The following is a 22,500-nucleotide window of genomic DNA, read 5'->3' on the forward strand; positions in this document are numbered from 1 at the left end:
TATATATATATATATATATATATATATATATATATATATATATATATATATATATATATATATATATATATATATTTTTGCGAATTCGGCTGCTCCCGTCCGGGGTCGCCACAGCGGATCATCCGTATGATCCGCATCGTGATTTGGCACATGTTTTACGCCAGATGCCCTTCCTGACGCAACCCTGGTCGCCTCTTACGACACAGGGATATGGTCCTATTTTAACCGGGGTGTACACCGGCCCAGTATACTGGTACTCATTTCGCCGACCTCGGAAGGATGACAGGCTGAGTCAACCCCCTGGTGTATTAATTCAGTGGCCCAACGGGGCTTGAACTCAGGACCTTTTGGATCCCAAGCCGCTGCCCTCACCACTGCGCCAACACCAGGATTATATATATATATATATATACATATACATATACATATATACATATATATATATATATACATATACATATATATACATATACACATATACATATACATATATGTATATATGTATATATATTGTTACGGCTGTGGAAATTTGCAAACCACCATTTAGGTCCCGTAGGTGAGATATCTCTTAAGTACATGTGAAGTTAGCCCCAAACCCGTTGTTTAGAGGGAATAAATGCGATTCATTCGGGCTGTAACGCTTTGAGTCAGTCGTTTTTCTTTCTCTATCTTTTATTTCAAATAAAACCCAACGAGGACGTTCGGTGGGCTTTTCGTGCCATTCTTCTCCGCGCTTGGTGTGAGGGGGGAGAAGCGAGGGGAGGGCAGCTGGCGCTCGATTGGTGGATGCGCAATGTGACGCGGCCAGGGAGGAGGAACGCCCCTCTTCGAGACCTTTCTCGAAGCGCCTCGAAGGGGGGTGGAGCAAAGAACGGGGTGGAGCAACAGGGCGGAGCTCCGAGGATATAAAAGTCGGAGACGGGGAAAGCAGTTTGGTAGATGCTCTTACTTGGTCGATGCTCTTGCTTGGTCGATGCTCTTGCTTGGTCGATGCTCTTGCTTGGTCGATGCTCTTGCTTGGTCGATGCTCTTGCTTGGTCGATGCTCTTGCTTGGTCGATGCTCTTGCTTGGTCGATGCTCTTGCTTGGTCGATGCTCTTGCTTGGTCGATGCTCTTGCTTGGTCGATGCTCTTGCTGTGTAGATGCCCTTGCTTGGTAGGTGCTCTTGCTTGGTGGATGCTCTTGCTTCGTGGTTGCTCTCGTCTTCCGGCTCGCTCGTCCTGGTGGCCGCTGGCCGGGTCTTTTGTGGGGCAGTTGTAAGACCCCGCTGGCGGGAAGGAGCGTCCGACATTCCCCTCTCCCGACTTTGGCCATCCATGTTTCCCCCCCCCCCGCCTCTATCCGCGCTGGGAATACGCCGAACACTCGGTCCGTGGCGTCGAGTGGCCAATACGTGCAGGCGCGAGGCACACAGGAGAGGACTCGCCTACCACGCCAGGGCACGGAGTCGCGGCCAGGCGGGACCACATCGGAGGGACTCGACACGCTCAAGGAAGTCGCGCCTTCCATTTCTTTTGGGCTCTGTGTAAACGTGGGTGTGTGGCGCCAGTATGGTGAAGTAAAACTGCACAAGTGTTGCCGTGTGTTGGTCTTAGCTCTGCGTCATCGTTGCTTCATTGTTTTTCTTCTTACATTTGCTTTTTTGTGCATTATGGTTTGGCTGTATATGTGTGCTCTCCGTGTGTCGTGTGAATAAAGTGCTTGTGTGAACTTGTTCACCGTTTCGCTGCATCCTTCCCTTTGTTGAATCTCCATCTTGCTTCACGTAACGGGTTCGTAGTGGGCTTAATACGCCCGATAGGTAATCGGAACCGTCGAGGCCGACGATAACACTGCTCGGTTATCTCGATAGCACAGAACGGATAGCTTCAGCGGCCCGTGTCCGGAGTCGACCTGCGGCGAGGTGCGATCGCCCGGTTTACCATCCGCGTGGGCACTTAGGTAGGTCCAGTTTGGCGAACAACCCTATCCCACGTGGGTGGCCGATTGGCACGATCGTGGTGAGGCCAAAAGTCCCACCCGTGGCTAGCTCCCGGCATTAGTCCGAGAGGGTCACGACAGAATTGTTCGTCCGGTGGGCGACGTGCCGCGATTCGAGTCACGTGGCCGATCGCACGCCGGCGGGCGCGAATTCGCAAAAAAAAAAAAAATATATATATATATATATATATATATATTTTTTGCGAATTCGGCTGCTCCCGTCCGGGGTCGCCACAGCGGATCATCCGTATGATCCGCATCGTGATTTGGCACATGTTTTACGCCAGATGCCCTTCCTGACGCAACCCTGGTCGCCTCTTACGACACAGGGATATGGTCCTATTTTAACCGGGGTGTACACCGGCCCAGTATACTGGTACTCATTTCGCCGACCTCGGAAGGATGACAGGCTGAGTCAACCCCCTGGTGTATTAATTCAGTGGCCCAATGGGGCTTGAACTCAGGACCTTTTGGATCCCAAGCCGCTGCCCTCACCACTGCGCCAACACCAGGATTATATATATATATATATATACATATACATATACATATATACATATACATATATATACATATACACATATACATATACATATATGTATATATGTATATATATTGTTACGGCTGTGGAAATTTGCAAACCACCATTTAGGTCCCGTAGGTGAGATATCTCTTAAGTACATGTGAAGTTAGCCCCAAACCCGTTGTTTAGAGGGAATAAATGCGATTCATTCGGGCTGTAACGCTTTGAGTCAGTCGTTTTTCTTTCTCTATCTTTTATTTCAAATAAAACCCAACGAGGACGTTCGGTGGGCTTTTCGTGCCATTCTTCTCCGCGCTTGGTGTGAGGGGGGAGAAGCGAGGGGAGGGCAGCTGGCGCTCGATTGGTGGATGCGCAATGTGACGCGGCCAGGGAGGAGGAACGCCCCTCTTCGAGACCTTTCTCGAAGCGCCTCGAAGGGGGGTGGAGCAAAGAACGGGGTGGAGCAACAGGGCGGAGCTCCGAGGATATAAAAGTCGGAGACGGGGAAAGCAGTTTGGTAGATGCTCTTACTTGGTCGATGCTCTTGCTTGGTCGATGCTCTTGCTTGGTCGATGCTCTTGCTTGGTCGATGCTCTTGCTTGGTCGATGCTCTTGCTTGGTCGATGCTCTTGCTTGGTCGATGCTCTTGCTTGGTCGATGCTCTTGCTTGGTCGATGCTCTTGCTTGGTCGATGCCCTTGCTGTGTAGATGCCCTTGCTTGGTAGGTGCTCTTGCTTGGTGGATGCTCTTGCTTCGTGGTTGCTCTCGTCTTCCGGCTCGCTCGTCCTGGTGGCCGCTGGCCGGGTCTTTTGTGGGGCAGTTGTAAGACCCCGCTGGCGGGAAGGAGCGTCCGACATTCCCCTCTCCCGACTTTGGCCATCCATGTTTCCCCCCCCCCCCGCCTCTATCCGCGCTGGGAATACGCCGAACACTCGGTCCGTGGCGTCGAGTGGCCAATACGTGCAGGCGCGAGGCACACAGGAGAGGACTCGCCTACCACGCCAGGGCACGGAGTCGCGGCCAGGCGGGACCACATCGGAGGGACTCGACACGCTCAAGGAAGTCGCGCCTTCCATTTCTTTTGGGTTCTGTGTAAACGTGGGTGTGTGGCGCCAGTATGGTGAAGTAAAACTGCACAAGTGTTGCCGTGTGTTGGTCTTAGCTCTGCGTCATCGTTGCTTCATTGTTTTTCTTCTTACATTTGCTTTTTTGTGCATTATGGTTTGGCTGTATATGTGTGCTCTCCGTGTGTCGTGTGAATAAAGTGCTTGTGTGAACTTGTTCACCGTTTCGCTGCATCCTTCCCTTTGTTGAATCTCCATCTTGCTTCACGTAACGGGTTCGTAGTGGGCTTAATACGCCCGATAGGTAATCGGAACCGTCGAGGCCGACGATAACACTGCTCGGTTATCTCGATAGCACAGAACGGATAGCTTCAGCGGCCCGTGTCCGGAGTCGACCTGCGGCGAGGTGCGATCGCCCGGTTTACCATCCGCGTGGGCACTTAGGTAGGTCCAGTTTGGCGAACAACCCTATCCCACGTGGGTGGCCGATTGGCACGATCGTGGTGAGGCCAAAAGTCCCACCCGTGGCTAGCTCCCGGCATTAGTCCAAGAGGGTCACGACAGAATTGCTCGTCCGGTGGGCGACGTGCCGCGATTCGAGTCACGTGGCCGATCGCACGCCGGCGGGCGCGAATTCGCAAAAAAAAAAAAATATATATATATATATATATATATATATATATATATATATATATATATATATATATATATATATATATATATATATATATATATATATATATTCTTCTTCTTTCGGCTGCTCCCGTCCGGGGTCGCCACAGCGGATCATCCGTATGATCCGCATAGTGATTTGGCACATGTTTTACGCCGGATGCCCTTCCTGACGCAACCCTGATCGCCTCTTACGACACAGGGATATGGTACACCTATTTTAACCGGGGTATACACCGGCCCAGTACACTGGTACTCATTTCGCCGACCTCGGAAGGATGACAGGCTGAGTCAACCCCCTGGTGTATTAATTCAGTGGCCCAACGGGGCTTGAACTCAGGAACTTTTGGATCCCAAGCCGCTGCCCTAACCACTGCGCCAACACCAGGCTCATATATATTAATATTTCGGCACGCCCCTTTTTTGTTCCACCATCAGATTTTTGTTACTGCATGAAATGAAACAAGCTTTGACATATATAGTAATGATATTATTGTCTTCCTTAAGAGGCCCCTCAAAATTCGTTTTGATGATTATCTATATTAATATTTCGGCACGCCCCTTTTTTTGTTCCACCATCAGATTTTTGTTACTGCATGAAATGAAACAAGCTTTGACATATATAGTAATGATATTATTGTCTTCCTGAAGAGGCCCCTCAAAATTCGTTTTGATGCTTATCTATATTAATATTTTGGCACGCCCCTTTTTTTGTTCCACCATCAGATTTTTGTTACTGCATGAAATGAAATTATATTAATATTTTGGCACGCCCTTTTTTTGTTCCACCATCAGATTTTTGTTACTGCATGAAATGAAACAAGCTTTGACATATATATAGTAATGATATTATTGTCTTCCTGAAGAGGCCCCTCAAAATTCGTTTTGATGATTATGGTAGTTAAACAGTTCATGTTCATCCGAGTTTTTATTATTCCTACTGCACTTCATTAGAACATAGATTGTGGATGGATGCGCAGATCCCAGGAGAAAAAACTATAGCTGTACAGAACAATTCATACTATCGATGGATAAAAATGATATTTAATTGATAGTATAATAAATTGTTTATTTAAAATATCTTCAAATTTTGTGAGTTTTTAGTTTGTTGTGAAATATTAGGACCTCGGGTCTCCGCATGGTGGCGTACAGGCTTAAGTCGTACTTCTGTTTACTACCGTAGAAAATCACAGAACCATCCGATCGACATGCTGTTAACAGTTTCAGAATCAGCTAAATTCTACAACATATGAATATGGTGACGAAACTGATCCGGCCAGCTAAAATCTACAAGATATATAACCCTGTAACTATAGACCAATCAGCCTTCTCCCAATCATCAGCAAGGTTATGGAATCCATCATCGCTTCAGACATGAAATCCTTCCTCTTCTCCAATGGCTTGATTTCCAATCATCAATTTGGTTTCAGACCAGGTCACTCTACCCTAGATATGCTGCTACTGCTCTCCCATCAATGGATGGAGGTCCTCAATGCCAGACAGGAAATCCGAGCCGTATCCCTGGACATATCACGTGCTTTTGACACAGTCTGGCACCCTGCCCTACTCACCAAACTCTCTTCCCATGGTATTCAAGGCCATCTCCACTCATGGCTCGCAGACTTCCTCTCCTGTCGCAGTCAACGTGTGGCCCTAAATGGAGTTCTTTCATCCCCTCTTCCTGTGCAGGCTGGAGTTCCTCAAGGTAGCGTTCTGGGCCCTGTTCTTTTTCTGGTTTTCATCAATGATCTCTCGGACTCTCTGGAAAATCCTCTATTTCTCTTTGCCGATGACTCCACCCTCTGCCGTACCATCTGTCATCCCTCAGACCGGCAAGCAGCAGCTTCTTCGCTCACTGCAGATCTGGATAAAATCACAAACTGGTCCAACACGTGGAACATGTCTTTCAATCCAGACAAATCTCACACTCTCACTATGTCTCTTCGAAAGGACCGTTTACAAAACCCCCCATCCACTTTCTCAACAATCCTCTGGAAGAAGTCTTTTCTTTCAAGCTTCTGGGTCTCACTATCTGCCATGACCTTTCCTGGGAAAGTCACATTTCCAACCTTGCCTCAAAAGCCAGTCGCCGACTGGGAATCCTCCGTCGTGCAAAGTCCTTCCTCGGCCCTCTTGAGCTCCTGACCACTTACAAAGCTTTTGTCCGTAGCCTGATGGAGTACTGCTCTCCCCTCTGGGCTGGTGCTCCTGCCTCCCACCTTTCTCGACTTCACGCTGTCGAAACCAGGGCTTTTAAGATCATTGGCATCTCCCGCAATGAAGCTGAGTCTTTGGGCCTCTCACTCAATCACCGCAGGTTGGTCGGTGGTCTTTCTGTCTTCTACCGACTCCTCTCCAGCCTTGCCCCCCTGCTCTCTCTGCGATTTGTCCCCACCACATTTCCACAGGGCGCTCAAGGTCCGCCAACAACCCCCTTCTGGTAAAACTACCAAAATCACGAATCACTGCTCATCTTCACTCTTTCATTCCTTTCTTTTCGCGCATTTGGAATAAACTTCCTCACTCTATTCTTTCCCATTCTTCCCTCCAGGCTTTCAAAACAGCTGTTCACCACCACCTCTTATCTTCCCCCATCCAAATCCTCGATCTTTTCTACCCCCGATAATCCACCCAAGCCCACTTCCTTCAATTCTCCTGCTTTCCTTCCTGAAAGTCCCTTTAATGTCCATCTTCCCCTCGCCATGTTCCCCGTCCCATCCCCATCCCTCTCCCTTCCACATTTCACCTGTGTCTGTTCCCCAATGTTTTGTCCCTTCCACTCCCGCCCCTCTTGTCTCATGCCTCATTGCTGTGAGTTGTGTGTTAGCTCTCATACGAGCCTCGACCAAGGTATACAAAAAAAAAAAAAAAAAAAAAAAAAAAAAAAGATATGAATATGTAGACGAAACTGATCCGGCCTTTTGGATCATTTTAAAGTAGGGTGCCCTGTAATTTCAATGCGCTCTATGGATCCTCCGGAACTCACGAATGGTACACGTTGTGTAATCACTAAACTACGTGGTAATGTCATCGAAGTGGAGCTACTGCGGGACAGTCGAAGGGGAAAACCTGAATGATAATCAATGGATAAAATGATATAATATATTGTTTAAAATACATTCATGCTATCTGTCTTTTACCATATGTTGCCAGTGACGCCCGTCGAAGATGGGCACCTTTACTAGTATATACATATGGCGCCATAAAGTCTGGTTGGAGATATTATTTCAGCTCAAATGGAATGTTGGTTTTAGGAGATATCCAGATGTGTTTTTACACTTTTGTCAGCTTCAGATTGTATATTATTCCTGAGCATGTTGAAAGCGGGCTGACCTTCTGACCTCCATACCACAGAACCATGTGTAATCCATCAAAGTACCCAAAGGGCTGCAGTCTTGACGTCATTCTGTGCCGAGGGTGAACTCACCCCTCTGATTGCTGAATATTATATTACTTAGCCCTTCAAAATTAAGCTGACTGCTGCACAAAAGCTGTAAGTGATTTCTTCCAGGAACCCTCAACCTGTTGACTGTGGTGCCAGCATATGGGGAAGAAAAACATGCTTCGTCTCACTAAATACTATATAAGGATTCAAAGTTTCTATGTACTGCAGAATTGAGAGGAAGACTGTGTTGCTCATTGAAGCACCTGTGAAATTCTCCAGATCGATATGTTCATGTTTGTTTGTATTTGTTTATGTTTGTTTTTAATAAATGACTGAAATATACAGAAGGAATTGAGAATTTCTTCGACACCACCAAACTGAACCATTTGTTTTAAAATGTCTGCAGAATTTTATAATACTTGTGATTGCCGTGTGTGAGTGAGCTTCCTGAATGTGGCGAACTCTTGTAATTAATTTTTCCAATTCTGCACCTCCATGGTAATGCTCCACAAAATGTCATTATTTGACAGCATCTGCTACTTTCTGCATAATAATGTTGCACATTTTGCAACCAAAATAAGATGGAGGTGGCATTCGTCATCGTTTGTGCATCGCTAAATCAGCAAATAATACGAACATGTAGTAATGCCCCTCGAGCCCTCAAACAAATTATTTTCTCTTACTTTGTCCAAATCGCCATGCCCAATGGCTGCAGCTGCCACCAATATTTAATGGTTTACAAAAAGCCACACAATTCTGGAACAAAACGATGATGTGAAGGTGTACTTTGTGGTGTTTCCTTCACAAGGAAACGGTGATTACAAGAACAACACAAAAACCTCATTCATATGTGGCTATGATAACAACAGCATCTGAGGATAACGTAATGTCGTCCACATTGATATTCCATCATGCAAATTGAGATGGATAAACGGACTTTTGGCTCCACTGATCTACCATCTTCCTTCTACTTTTTCTGACCCACATTGACCCTTCACTTTCACGATTTTTTTCTTCAACCTTTCCTTTACCTCATCTTAAAAAAAAAAAAAATATATATATATATATATATATATATATATATATATTTATATCTTTTCACGTCTCACCTTACACCTCCCATAACCACGTGATTTCTCCACCCCCTCTTCCTCTTCCTGTTACTTTCACCGACCCACCATTTTCCTTCCATGCATTGTATTGTATTATTCACTACTCTTCTTCTTCTTCTTCTTCTTCAAAAGATTGTTTTCAAATCGACCTTTCCTTCATTCCATGTCTAAAAAGTCCAACTGTTACAATGTTTCTTCTCTCCATTCTCTTTATTATCCTTTTATGCATCCCTCACGTAATGTCTTTAATCACATCTCTAACTTTAAAAAAAATTATTTTATTCCAGTTTGCAATGCAGGTTTGTGTTCCAGCAATTGTCCTTTTTTTTTTCCCCAACTTCAGTGCCAATTCACCCCGCCTCCTCAAATCTACCTCCTCCTAACCCCACACCTGTTACCCCTCTCCTTACCCCTCCCATCTTGCTCCTCATCCTACCTCTGCTCTAAGTACATCTTCACTGTCTTCTGCTTTAGCATCAGCTCCTCCTCTGGTGTCCAAAACTGTGTGGTGTTCTAACATCTATGGGTTCCATTCTAACCCAACAGATATCTCACTCTCTCAATCAGTACACTCAACATCTCAAATATGCTCTTTCTTTCTTTCCTCTCATCTCACTTCCTCCACTTCCCAACCATTCTGGGCTGGTGCTCACGCCTCACACCTCGCTTGGCTTCACGCTGTGGAAACCAAGGCGTTTAGGATCATTAGTATCTCCCATGATGAAGTTCAGCCTTTGGGTCTCTCACTTTCTCACCGCAGGCAGGTCAGTGGTTTTTCTGTCTTTTAGTCTCCTCTCCGCCCCCCCCATATTTCCGCAGGGCGCTCAAGGGCCGCCAGCAACCCCCTTCTGGTAAAACGACCAAAACCAAGAATCACTGCTCACCTTCACTCTTTCATTCCTCTTTTTCCCCACCTTTGGAATAAACTCCCACACTCTCTTTAATCCCATTCTTCCCTCCAGGTATTCAAAACAGACGTTCACAAACACCTCTTATCTTCCCCCATCCAAAACCTCGATCTTTTCTACCCCCGTTAATCCACCCCAAACCCACCACCTTCAAATTCCCTGCTTTCCTTCCTGAAAGTCCCTGTAGTGACCATCTTGTTTACCCAGTGTACCCCACTCCCAATCCCTCTCTCTTCCACAGATCTCATGTCACTGTTCCACACTGTTTTGTGCTTCCCTCTCCCACCCCTCTTGTCTCCGTTCTGTGTGTTAGCTCTCATACGATGTATACACTACCGGTCTATAGTTTTAGAACACCCCCATTTTTCCAGTTTTTACTGAAATTTAAGCAGTTTAATGTTTCAATGTACTCTGAAATTAAAGCATAGAACAAATAAACAATTGCAGATAAAAGAGAAATCATGGAATCGTTTTGTTGAACAAAATTTAATCTAAAATTTTGACTCATCAAAGTAGCCACCTTTTGCAGATATAACAGCCGAACATACTCGTGGCATTTTTTCTACAATGGAAATCAAATATTGTTCGGAAATTTCTTCCCAACACTGTTGCAGAAGTTCCCACAAATGTGTTGGACTTGTAGGTTGCTTTACTTTCACCCTTCTGTGCAGTTCATCCCAAACCAGCTCGATGGGGTTTAAGTCTGGAGACTATGCTGGGCATTCCATGATTTGAAGCCTAACGTCTTGTTCTTTTCTTCTTAGGTAGTTCTGACATAGCCTGGAGGTATGTTTTGGGTCGTTATCTTGCTGTAGGATGAACCGCTGACCAACTAGGCACAGACCAGAGGGTATTGCATGGCACTGCAAAATGCTGTGGTAGCCCTTTTGGTTCAGGGTGCCAATCACTCTGTGCAAGTCGCCGACTCTGGGTCCTGCAAAAGAACCCCAGATCATCACGCTTCCTCCTCCATGTTTGACAGTTGGTGTCACACACTGAGGAACCATCCTTTCGTCTACTCGACAGCGTACAAAAAACCTGCGTTATAACCGAAGACTTCAAATTTTGATTCATCGGTCCATAAGACGTTCTTCCAGTTTTCAGTCGTCCATTGGCGGTGCTTCATGGCCCAGGCAAGCCTCTTTTTCATATTTTGCCATCTTAGCAATGGCTTTCTTACTGCCACTCGACCTGTCAAACCTGCATCTCAAAGTCTTCTCTTCACAGTTGAAACTGAGACTTCCTTACTTCGACCAGTGTTAAGCTGCTGTGCTTGAAGCTGCTGTCCTGTGAGCCCCCTATCACACTAGCTGTTGACTCTCAGAAACTTGTCTTCTGATTGTGTTGTTGCTTTGGGTCTGCCAGACCTCTTCCTGTCAGAGTTTCCTCCAGTTTCCAAGTGCCTTTTGATGGTGTAGGAAACTGTACTCACTGACACCTTGGCTTCTTTGCAATTTCTCTAAAGGAAAGAGCTGCACTTTTAAGGGTTATAATGGTCTGTCTGTCTTCCTTTGTTAATTGTCTTTTTTCTCACCATTATGATAGCAATATACTACTTCCTGCAGTGCAATATTGTCCAAATAATGCTTCAGAGGGTGTCTGTTCCAGCAAATGAACAGCAACATAGTCTGTTCCAACACTGCTTTTATACAGACAGGTTTGCAACTAATCAACAAAAGTTGGGACACCTGTAGGAATTGTTTGCATCAACTTCAAGGCTTAATTTACTTCCTTTGCTGCAGAACAGCTGCAGTTGCTAACCCATTACTGTTCCCTGAAAAGGGCCTTTTTTAACAACTCTGGTGAAATTTACATTATTTTTCAGTTTTTGGTAACCTAAACTTTTTTTTTTAACCTCTGGCAGTTTAATGCTTAGCTTTGTACCATTTCAGGTTATTCACTGGACTTAAACTGCTTATATTTCAGTAAAAACTGATAAAATGGGGGTGTTCTAAAACTTTTGACCAGTTGTGTGTATATTAAAAGAAAAAAAAAACCCCAACCGAGGTGTCACCAAATCAAATCCACTGCCTTTGACAGCAACGAGAGGATTGCTGAGATGACATTGGTTGCATCCCTCGTCTTTAAGTGAGTAAATTCACTTTTATCATTTGCTAATCAACCCCAAGCTCACAATTAATCTTGCATTACGGCTTGAAATATTCAAACAAAGGTTTACATACCAGAAATACTGACAATTTACCTTACTGTTATTGAAAAGATTGTTGAAGCACAAGGACAATTATGCACTGCTGTGACAAAATAAAGACAATTATGTGAAAACAAGTAATGCACATTGATGTGGTGGTGAAGAAGCCGACGCTTTATGAACTAGAAAGCAGAGTAAAAGTGTTGAGGATTCACAAAGGAAAGCAGAATTGAAAAAAAAAAATCCACAATAACCAGAGGAAGAGGCAGCACTGGATGGACAAAAAGAAGAAGAATAAGAGTGGTGAACACACCTCGTTAGCTTGAGGGAAAGGAAGTGCATTGGCAGGCAAGTGTGGAGAAACTTGCCACCCTTTAAGAATATGTGTGATACGTTTTGGGAAACATAATGAAACTACGTGAAGACTAGTTTCGAGCAATTCAAGGTGGCATTCTTGCAAAGTGTCAGAATGGCACGATTGTAACATGCAAAGGATGGTGAGACTTGATGGACAGTGATATGTACTTCAGTTGGTGTGATATTTATTAAGCCACAGGTGTGATTAAGGCTATCATTAAGCCTCCTGTTATATGACAGGGGAAGGCTTGTACCTGTTTTAGGGTTTCTTTCCACAACTGATGTCCCCAATTTTTATGGTACCTTCGACCCCAAAGAATACAAATCCACCATCGTGGTTTTTTTGTTCTTCCCTTTTTTCCTGCCAATGTCCGAGCTGTATCTCCGAGCCGCTTGGACTTTCGGAATGAAAATTTGCATCAATAATCAATAATGAGAATAAAAAGTATGCGTGGTTCACATACTCTTTTTGACCTTGACATAATTTAAGGTTATGACCTCTCTCTTCTTCTTTCGGCTGCTCCCGTTAGGGGTCGCCACAGCGGATCATCCGTATGATCCGCATAGTGATTTGGCACATGTTTTACGCCGGATGCCCTTCCTGACACAACCCTGGTCACCTCTTACGGCACAGGGATATGGTACACCTATTTTAACCAGGGTATACACCGGCCCAGTACACTGGTACTCATTTCGCCGACCTCGGAAGGATGACAGGCTGAGTCAACCCCCTGGTGTATTAATTCAGTGGCCCAACGGGGCTTGAACTCAGGACCTTTTGGATCCAAAGCCGCTACCCTAACCACTGCGCCAACACCAGGATAATTTAAGGTTATGACCTAATTATGGAAATTTTAACCAAAACACGAGGAAGGTTTGTTGAATTGGAACAAAATTGCCCATTACAGATAGCCTAGACCTAGAATAAGGCGCATTTACGCTAAATTTACATCATATCCCTCCGGGTTAAAAGTCAAGGTCAAATGGCAGTCTGAAAAAATATATATATATTTAAAAAGCGTTTTTTTGTCATTGTTAAATTTTGCCAATGTGGAATCTCAAACACTGCTTGGCCTTCCAGGATGTTCTTGCATCACAATAGCGTACCTGCACTGAAGTTGTGCACCTGATATTTGATTAATGTTCTTGACCTATTTTTTCAGATTGTGATGGAATCAACAAAAAACACCTTTTTGATCATAATTTTCCTCCGACTTTCATGATATTGAGTTTTATAGATAGATTGTAGAAGGGGACAGATTTTTTTTAGATTTACACTCTATCCCTAAATGTTGAAAGTAAATGTCCTTTGGCGGTCTGAAAACAATATCGCCATCATTGGATTGAGGGCACTGCAGGAGGCTTACCTTGGCGATCATTTTATGATCACAGATATCTAGTTTTAGATTGCAACCATTAACATCAGCCATGACAAAGTTGGAGTGCCATAGGATGGAATCGTACCTGCTTTACATCACACATTGAAGCTACTTCTTTCTGAAAATTGGATTTTGGTGAAAATCACAGTTTGATCATTTGTCCACCGCTTGTTGTCCCACGTTTAATCGATTACAGTGAGTGTCCTGAAGCTTGGATTGGATTATCAACGTGGCATTTTCACCACTTAATGACGAGTTATAATTACGAGCTTCTGCATGTTACGAGAAACAATCTTTACATTTTAAACATTTTTCCCTCTGACTTGGTTCTTAAATGGGATAACGAATGTACCTGTGAGCAGGTTAAGCAGCTTATCAAATGCCTATCTGAGGCCAAATCCTCTCACAATTACGTTCCTGATGCTCTTCCTGGGAATGGTAAGAGGAAGTGCTGGGTTTTTTTTATTTTAAATAAACTTTTAACAGTCATTGCATATTAATTACACCATTTGACACAGTCAGTCATTCTTTCAGGCAGGTGTACTTCGGTTTTGAAATTAAAACAAAAAAAAAAAAGGACAATTTTCATGGTAATCACACAACCTTGAAAATACATGAATACAACTCTGCAAGATGAACAGCTTATAAGAGTAATAAGAAAATAAAGGATATGAGCAGAAGGTGAGGGGATGTGGAAGAGGAAGAGTGAAGGAGGAGAGCAATTTATGCATCACACAAACCCTTCCATGAGCCTTAGATCACTGTAAATTTAAATAAATAAATAATTTATGATCGATTACGATCTCTGATCTTAGTGTATAGTCAAACCGAACGGCTCTGCCATAGAAATGTCCTCGAGGATATGAAGAGCAAAGGAATTATAGGAACGCGAGGAGTCGATTCAAGCATGTCCAGATGAATGGTGTATCCTTATAAAGGAATGGGCCAAGTTCTGCTGGTGTGGCCCAGTTGATAAATGCCTCATTTTCCACTAGAAAAACCACAAAATTCTTCTGTGCGGGGACAAGACCGAGTTCTATAGAAGCTTGGTATCCACACGAGCAGGAAATAACTGTGACAAGTCATTTGTCTGTCTACGTATCACCAAGATTAATAATCAAGAGATCCACTGCAGAGACGTAACGGGATTGATTCTCAAGCCAACGTAACTGGGTTAGCGTTGACATTTGAACACACTTTAAAGTGAGTCGAAGAGGCAGGCAGGCCATGTCGTGCGGATACATAATGACTGGTCGTCACTCTCGAACAGGCCTGGTGTTGGCTTAAGATTCTCAGATCTTGAGTTCAAGCCCCTATCAAACCAATTAATTAACACCAGGTGGGGTTGACTCAGCCTCGTCATCCTTCCGAGGTCGGCAAAATGAGAACCAACTTGCTGATAATCGGGGGCATTGCATCAGTGACACAGCCAAGCCCCTGGAAAATGATGCAGCCAAGCATCCACAGACTGCAGAAGAATAAATAAAAATAAAAATTCCAGGACGAGAAGGGTACATGAAGGGCGTGGACCATTACAATTAAGCTACTAAAAATCAGGCATCAGAGACTACTCCCATCTAAAAGCTGGTGATGTCAAATTCTTCCATCATTTATCCAGTCCCAGAGATACTAGCAATGTTTATTGAGCAAGTGGAAAAGAAAATCCATTCAAAGTGTCACCGAGTTAGCTTCCAAGGATAATCAATCAACCAGGTGTAAAGATTGGATTCCAACAAGGGACAGCTCAGCAAGCACGTTTGGACACCATACATACATCAATGTTGGTGTCAGAGGACTTATTGAGATCAACAATCAGGAAAATGTAAAAGACTGGAACAGAGTTGTCCAAGCTGATGTTTAATACAAGCTGACGACGTTTCCTTCACCGTAAACTGGAAACACTCAACGATGCCACAGCTTCGTGAACACATTTCTATTGTGGATCTTTCCTCCCTTTTATTGACCTGAACATCAAGTATTGAATTTGGCTTCATCTCCAGGAGAGATTCCCAAATTTTGAATCGCAACGAGACAAAGCAACTCACCTAAAATTGGGCGCTGAGCTCTAAGGTTCACTCCACTTTGCAACCGGAGTGCTCTTCAAAGGGACGTCCTCGGTTAAAAATCAAAAGATCGATGAACATTCAAATCGTTAAAGAAACGTCTTGGATTCAAATAAAAAAATTCAACTGGAAGAAAAGAAACCGAGCTTGAACAGAGTAGCGCTGGTAAGATGAGAGGGCAGCATGAGGCAGGAAATGGGTGGTGGCACAAGCAGCAGCAAATGACAACAAGTGCACCAAGACTGGGGAAGCAAATGTGGAGGTTAAAACGAGTCAAATATTGAGAAAGAAGCAGCAAACCTGGCTGGCACCGATGGATGGTATGTACTGCAGAGTGCTCGTAGGTGAGGGTGCTGCGGAGATGGGCCCAGCTGTGCTGCCTGGAATCATGGAAGCTTGGGACATCACGAGGCGGCAATTGTTGGGAGGAGGAGGAGGAGAAAGCATGGCAAACAGGGTGATTGCAGGGATAATAGGAGAGGCAGAAAATGATGTCATTAAAGCAAAGAAAGGAAAGTAAGTAAGGGGACTGGGGGGGTGGGAACTGCAACGTGTATCGAAGGCAAGGATCAAGACAAAGCACACCCGTACAAATCTGATGGTGAAAAAGAGAGAGAATGATGAGTGGGAGACTGAGGAACAAAATGAGATTAATTTAATTAATTCAATTTTGATTATTAATTCAAAGTCGTCAGGGTGACCGATGAGCCGTTTTAATAGCTTCCCTGAGGATGTACACATTTTATCGTTTAACGATGCGCATCCTTCAACGGCAGATATGTACTGTGAACAAGATGTGCACCAACTGGCGGACAGACGTTTCACCGAGGCACAGAAAAACATTTCCTTTTGGGAGGTTTTGCTCTGTGAAGTCGCCTCTTGCCATTTTTAATTCGTACCCATTTTAATAAGGACTCGTGGAGACAATTTCTCCAGATATGATCGTTTCATCGTTTGGCTGGACGACCATTACGACCTACACGCTTTTGCTACCTGTACCTCGAGAGTCCCCGGGCTCTGCTGCTCGAAGCTTCCGGTACCTCGTGGCAACGGGCTCACACAAGACAAAAGCAAAGAAACGAAGGTGAGATTTGTTTGCCTGCAAAACCGATGCCAAGAAACTTCATGGAGATGGACATCAAGCCATTATGGAGCATAGTGAGGGATATTTAGAGGGAATGGGCATGATGAGGCAATGTAGAAAACCCTCCTGTCAATGAGTTATGATAAAAATAGGTCGATGAGTTGGTGAGGTGACAAGAACAAGCCGATTCAATTTTGGTTCAGGTCCAGATGCAGATCGGACTCATCAGTGGGATCCAAAACGTAAACTGTTCAGCCTGGCGGAGGTGTGTGCCCGACTGAGTGCCGCTCTAGTTGTACAACTGCAATCACGATGGAAACCTACTCAAATAAATGAGGTGAATGCGGATCACCAAACAGGAAGTTGTGAGTGCCAAATTCGTTTCTTTCACTCAGCCCCTTGAATGCTGCAATGTACTTCACTGCATCAGCCGTAAAGTCCACACAGGTACGTAAGATGAAGGAAATAACAGGCAGAAAAAGTTAATGATTACTTGGAGTTAAATGTCATTTTTTTTGGGGGGGGGGGTTTGGAAGTGAAGAGGGGGAAATAAAATACAAGGTCATGATGTGCAACAGGAGAACATCAAGGATCAAAGAAACCGAACGATGCACGTGTCAACTCAAAAGGACAGAATGGAGTACACTCACTATCTGAGGCTTTGGGGGGTAAGTCAGATACTCACAAGGACACAAATTCAGTGATACACCCCAACAAGGGATAGTTAAGACACAGAAATGGGGTGAAAACACAATTAACTAAAAGGGCACTCGGTAGAGCACATACCTCCGCCCCGTAATGCCTGATCCACGAGAATATATCGGGCCCAATACATGTTTGAAATGTCATGTAATATATTGTTTTTGGCACAATCTCTCAACGGTGAAAAAAAAAAAAATCACTTAAAAAAAATTAAATAATTCTCATATACATATCCGTATCTGGATCTGCACCAAATCTAATCAGTTCGTCCTTGTCACACACCCAACCTGCCCACAAAATTTAATCCGGATCCGTCCACAATTTTTTGAGATATCCTGTACACAAACAAGCAAGAAAAAGACGCGCAAAGCACGATACTTGCAAAATCCACGCCCCTCTCCATAGGTTGCCATGGATACAACAAATTGTCCATTTCATTAAGATTAAAATTGATAATCTTAATTAAAGCTCAGGTCAATCGGATGAAAATTGATTATTTTTCAGATTGAAACTGATGATTTTAGAAGGTTGACCTTGAGTTGACCTTTGACCTTTTGATCTCAAACATAGTTGTTTCCCAATTGAGTGATGCGATCTGCAATTGTCGCTTAGTTTTCAAATCAATTGGATAAAAATTGACAATTTCAGAAATCAGAGCTCAAAATCAATAGGCTTCTCAGTTGAGACGACCTCTACAACTTGGTAAAGTTTCATGAAGACCGGTTTAAAATTGTGACCTGCAGGCGATTGACAGACAAAGACAGAATAACAAAATCGACTGACCAATATACTTGAAAAATCTTCGATTTTGAGAAGTAACAGACAGACAGAGAGAGGGATGAAAACATAACCTCCTTCACCTTCGGTGGCGGAGGTAACAACATTGGGATGAAAGGATAACAGAAAGACATGACAAAACTGGTGGAAAATCAAACCAGGAACAGAACGTCAAATAGCTAACAGCCAGGTTTCACTGAGAAGGCCGTAGGCCTCGACTCCATTTATTTTATATCCAGAGGACCAGGGTCACGGAAGAGCGAAAGGACAACATACAACATGTTCACAGACTCAAGATGATCAAATAGGAACAGGAAGATGAAAAAATCCACAGACTTCAGAGATTGAGAGTAGTTGAGGAAGGAATGGAGGTAAAGAAAAATAAACATAAACCAATGTCACCCTTAGGGTGACCCGTATCTTGCCAAAAGGTGACCACGTGTGACTTCTTTAAGGTCACACTGAGGTGAACAGAGCTGCTATCCACCAGGAGCGACTCCTTGAGGAATATCTGCCTAAGAGAGATTCCGATGAGAATCGTTCTAGAGTAACCATGAAAAATATGCTTTTGCCTCATAACGTCACCAAATGATGTCATAATGTCTCAAGCTTGACATATCTAGAAAGCACTCATCGAGGTGTTCAATTTGAGGTACTACACGATATGGTTCCTAAAACTTGAAAATTTGACCTTGGGGTCAAATATGTTTGACCTGAGGCGCAAACCATGAAGGTCAAGGCCAATCGCCACCAAAAATTAATCAGCTGAGCGCCAGACCATGAACTATATTCCCATGAAGTTTGAAGACGATCCGATCAAAAATACTCAAAAAATAAGGGTTTCGTCGACTCCCCTGATTTGCGACAAAGTGACCTTGACCTTTGACCTTGACCTTCAAAATTTTATGCGCTGAAAGGGACCTCTATAGGCCTCTGATATGCGAAGTTACAAAAATTTCCAATGATAACTGTGCTCTGCAGAGTAATTTATACGTGATTACAGACCAAAAACAAAAAAAAACAAAACAAAAAAAAAAACATATGAAGGTCAAGGCCAATCGCCACCAAAAATTAATCAGCTGAGCGCCAGACCATGAACTTTATTCCCATGAAGTTTGAAGACGATCCGATCAAAATTACTCAAAAAAATAAGGGTTTCGTCGACTCCCCTGATTTGCGATAAAGTGACCTTGACCTTTGACCTTCAAAATTTTGTGCACTGAAAGGGACCTCTATAGGCCTCTGATATGCGAAGTTACAAAAATTTCCAATGATAACTGTGCTCTGCAGAGTGATTTATACGTGATTACAAACAAACAAACAAACAAACAAAAGAATAAAAAATAAATAAAAAATAAAAAAATAACACAAGCTGACTAACATATCTTGCAAAAACTTCATTTTGGCAAGATAAAAATAAAAAGGGGGAGTGTGGAAAGGAGTCAGTGAAAGAGATTGAAAGTGGGGGTATGGGAGGAAACACAGGGATGATGGGTAGCACTCCTGAAAAAGTCGGGACCAGCACCAAACAGCAAACATGAGGACCGATCCGCACACAAAATAATAGAGGGATGGAAAAATAGAGGTGAGAATCCCACGAAGACTTAGGACAGGTATCCAGGTGTACATTTTTCAGGAGGAACACGTGCAACTTGGGAGATATGCTGAGGGAAAATGCCCGGTCGAGCAAGGTCACAAGTGAGGCAAACAACAATCTCCCCACCTGCCTGCAAATGGGCAGACCCTGGGCCAGCAAAGGCCAATATTTTGAAGCGAAGTACATACAGGGGCTGAAGATACAACCACCTGAAAGGGAGAAAAGTGGGATGCAGCTTCATTGGGCCAGAGTGGGGGAGCCATACTCCATTGGATTGCAAATAAAAACCTTGTGAGCTCTGCATGGCTCAGAATGAACTTCCATCTGCAGAGAATAGCAAGGCAATAGTCAGCCATAGTGGCCAGTTTAAACATAGGATCTGGTCAAGACAAGCTATGAGAGATAGAGAGGTCGAACCTCCTCCAATGGTTGGCATAAAAACAAGGAATTATGGGTGAGAGGTGGGGGAGGGGGAGGAGTGGTGGTGTGGGTTTTACAACCAACCCTTATAAAAGACCAGAGTGAGAGATTGGGACTTCCCTGCTTTGAGAGAGACCTGGAGAAGAGCAAGAAAAGAGGGAATAAGACCGAAAGACCAAAGCACAGTTTTTTAGAATAACAGCACCAATACCATAGGTAGCGGTTGCAGAGGATGTGTCAATTTAAGGTCAACTTGGAACTTTTCAACCTTAGTATGATAGAATCCATACGATGCATGGAGCAATGTGAGGGGGAAAAGGATGGGAATGGAAAGGGAAGGATTGGAGACGAGCTTTTCATTAAAGATAGAATTTAAATATTTACCTTTTTCAAAAGTCACAACCAGCACCACTCCATCCTTTATGAGTGAAGACAAAGAAGGGGAATATGTGGAGGCAGGAACTTGACCAACTGCCACCATGCTTTGGAGGATGACGAGAGGCTTGAAAAGTTTGACATTAGTCGAGCGCGATGTTGTCCTCAGACATGTTGAAAAATGGCGACACACTATCACAGGCCTGTATGGAGGGACTGTTGATTACCATCGGTTGGGTTTTCCCTCCAAGTGGAAATTGCAAGCTGTTACTACTGCAACCGTTTTGGTATGTTCAGGAGGACAGTTGGAGGTGAGAAGAGATGAAATCACGAAGAGGTGGAAGTGGCCTGTTGAAGCAATCATTCTGGTAACTCTCAACATGACCCCACAGGATGATGAACCAGTTAGGCCTAAGTCACATTTGCCACGGCGGCTGTGGGGTCTCCAAAATCTACGGCCATTAGCAATTATACGGCGGCCGCAGTATTTCCATGGTCACACAATGCAGCAGTCACATGTTTTTATTTTTCGGGGAGCCGCACGGCGTATTTATAAATTGTGGTATGGAGACCGAAAACGTGGGGTTGCCGTGCAGTCTTTGATTTGATATCACACGGTGACCTTAGGGCGTTCCTGCGGCGGCCATAGAATTTAAGGCAGACGCAAGGTGCCCCTAAGGCGACCGCAGGGGGGCCCTAAGGCGAACGTGCGGCCAGACGGACGGTAAAGAATGGGTTATTTTTAATTTTTTTTTTACCAGTTTTTTTGTTTTGGCTTGTCGAATTGCTACGGCAAACGTAGAAATGAAAAAAGTTATAACTCCGCGTTATAATTCCACGGCGACCTTACGGCCTGTAAAATATAGCCATACGGCGTAGGGCCACCCTGAGGCCACATCAGAAACTCTGCGGCTGCCACACGTTTCTGTCAATTCAGAGGGCGTACGGCCGCCGTATCCTCGCCGTAGAGCAAATGTGACTTCGGCCTTAGTAAAGGCAATAGTGCTTTCAAGGCAAAGCAATTCTCCTTGTTGGACTACCATACACATCGGTGCCTTGGAAGCTCTCAGAAGACTACCAAGGAGACAGACAGACCCTTTCATGAAGACACGACCAGAAGAGCCATAAGGAATGGAATTGGAGGACAACGTTGAAAGCAAATTTAACACTACCAGATCGAACAAAGAATGCCTGACAAAAACACTTGCAGAGCAGGATACCAAGGACAGAAACAAGAGGTTGTTGCAGATAGAGAGGACGTGATCAATGTTGAAGTACTCGATGAGGTCGGGGGAGGAAGCAGGAGATGATGGCGAGTGACAACCATGAGCGGCAATACTATCACGATGCCGACCTGGGTCTACTGGAGTGCAGGAAGGTAACCAAGAAAGAAGAGGAGTCAGGAACATCCGATGTACTGCAAGACAATGATATGCAGAGACATTATCCTGGTTTCTGTTATTCGATAAAGGCATGTGGTTGTGTCGTGACTATGTAACACTGGTTTCTGGACTTTGAGCAGCGGAAAGCACACAAAAGTCCAAATTAATGTTGAGGCACCGTTAACCTGACATCAATAACTATCGATATTATGTTTGTGGGGTTGATGGAGGAATTTCAAAGGAAAGATAGGATCGTATAGAGTTCCTTGGCCTGTGGATATGGAGAAGACATCTCGATGTAAACGACATAGGGAAATTGAGCTTGTTACTCGTCACCACAATGGGGGAGAGTGGGGTGCAGTGTTAATTAGATTGGGATGAAGGATAATTTCGCCCAGTATGTAATTGCCCCCCTATGACTTTTCCCTATGTTTTTTTGTATTACAAACCAGCAATGGAAGAATTGCGTTTTTATACCAACAACCACCATTATAACAGAGCTGCATGACCAAATAGGCAAAAAGCCCCACCGCCAAGGATGACAGCTGGCAAAGTCACACCCCTGAGGGA

The 22,500-nt window shown here is 44.2% G+C and overlaps 1 protein-coding gene across 10 annotated transcripts in view; it reads right to left on the bottom strand.

Annotated features, from left to right (window-relative positions):
- The window catches only part of LOC147009118 (muscleblind-like protein 1), an 80,047-nt gene that overhangs the window by 18,221 nt on the left and 39,326 nt on the right, over positions 1-22,500 (bottom strand). For all 10 annotated transcript variants that reach the window (XR_015052983.1, XM_085862833.1, XM_085862831.1 and 7 more), the window contains one exon: positions 15,894-15,988. Coding sequence is in view for 9 of the 10 variants with exons in the window: in XM_085862833.1 (XP_085718959.1) it covers positions 15,894-15,988 (95 nt within the window). In the remaining variant the exon portion in view is untranslated. The remainder of the gene's footprint in view (positions 1-15,893; positions 15,989-22,500) is intronic.

This window comes from Eptatretus burgeri, chromosome 17 (genome assembly GCF_056783735.1).
Source record: "Eptatretus burgeri isolate ZD-2024b chromosome 17, Ebu_testis_v1, whole genome shotgun sequence".
Classification (NCBI taxonomy): Eukaryota; Metazoa; Chordata; class Myxini; order Myxiniformes; family Myxinidae; genus Eptatretus; species Eptatretus burgeri.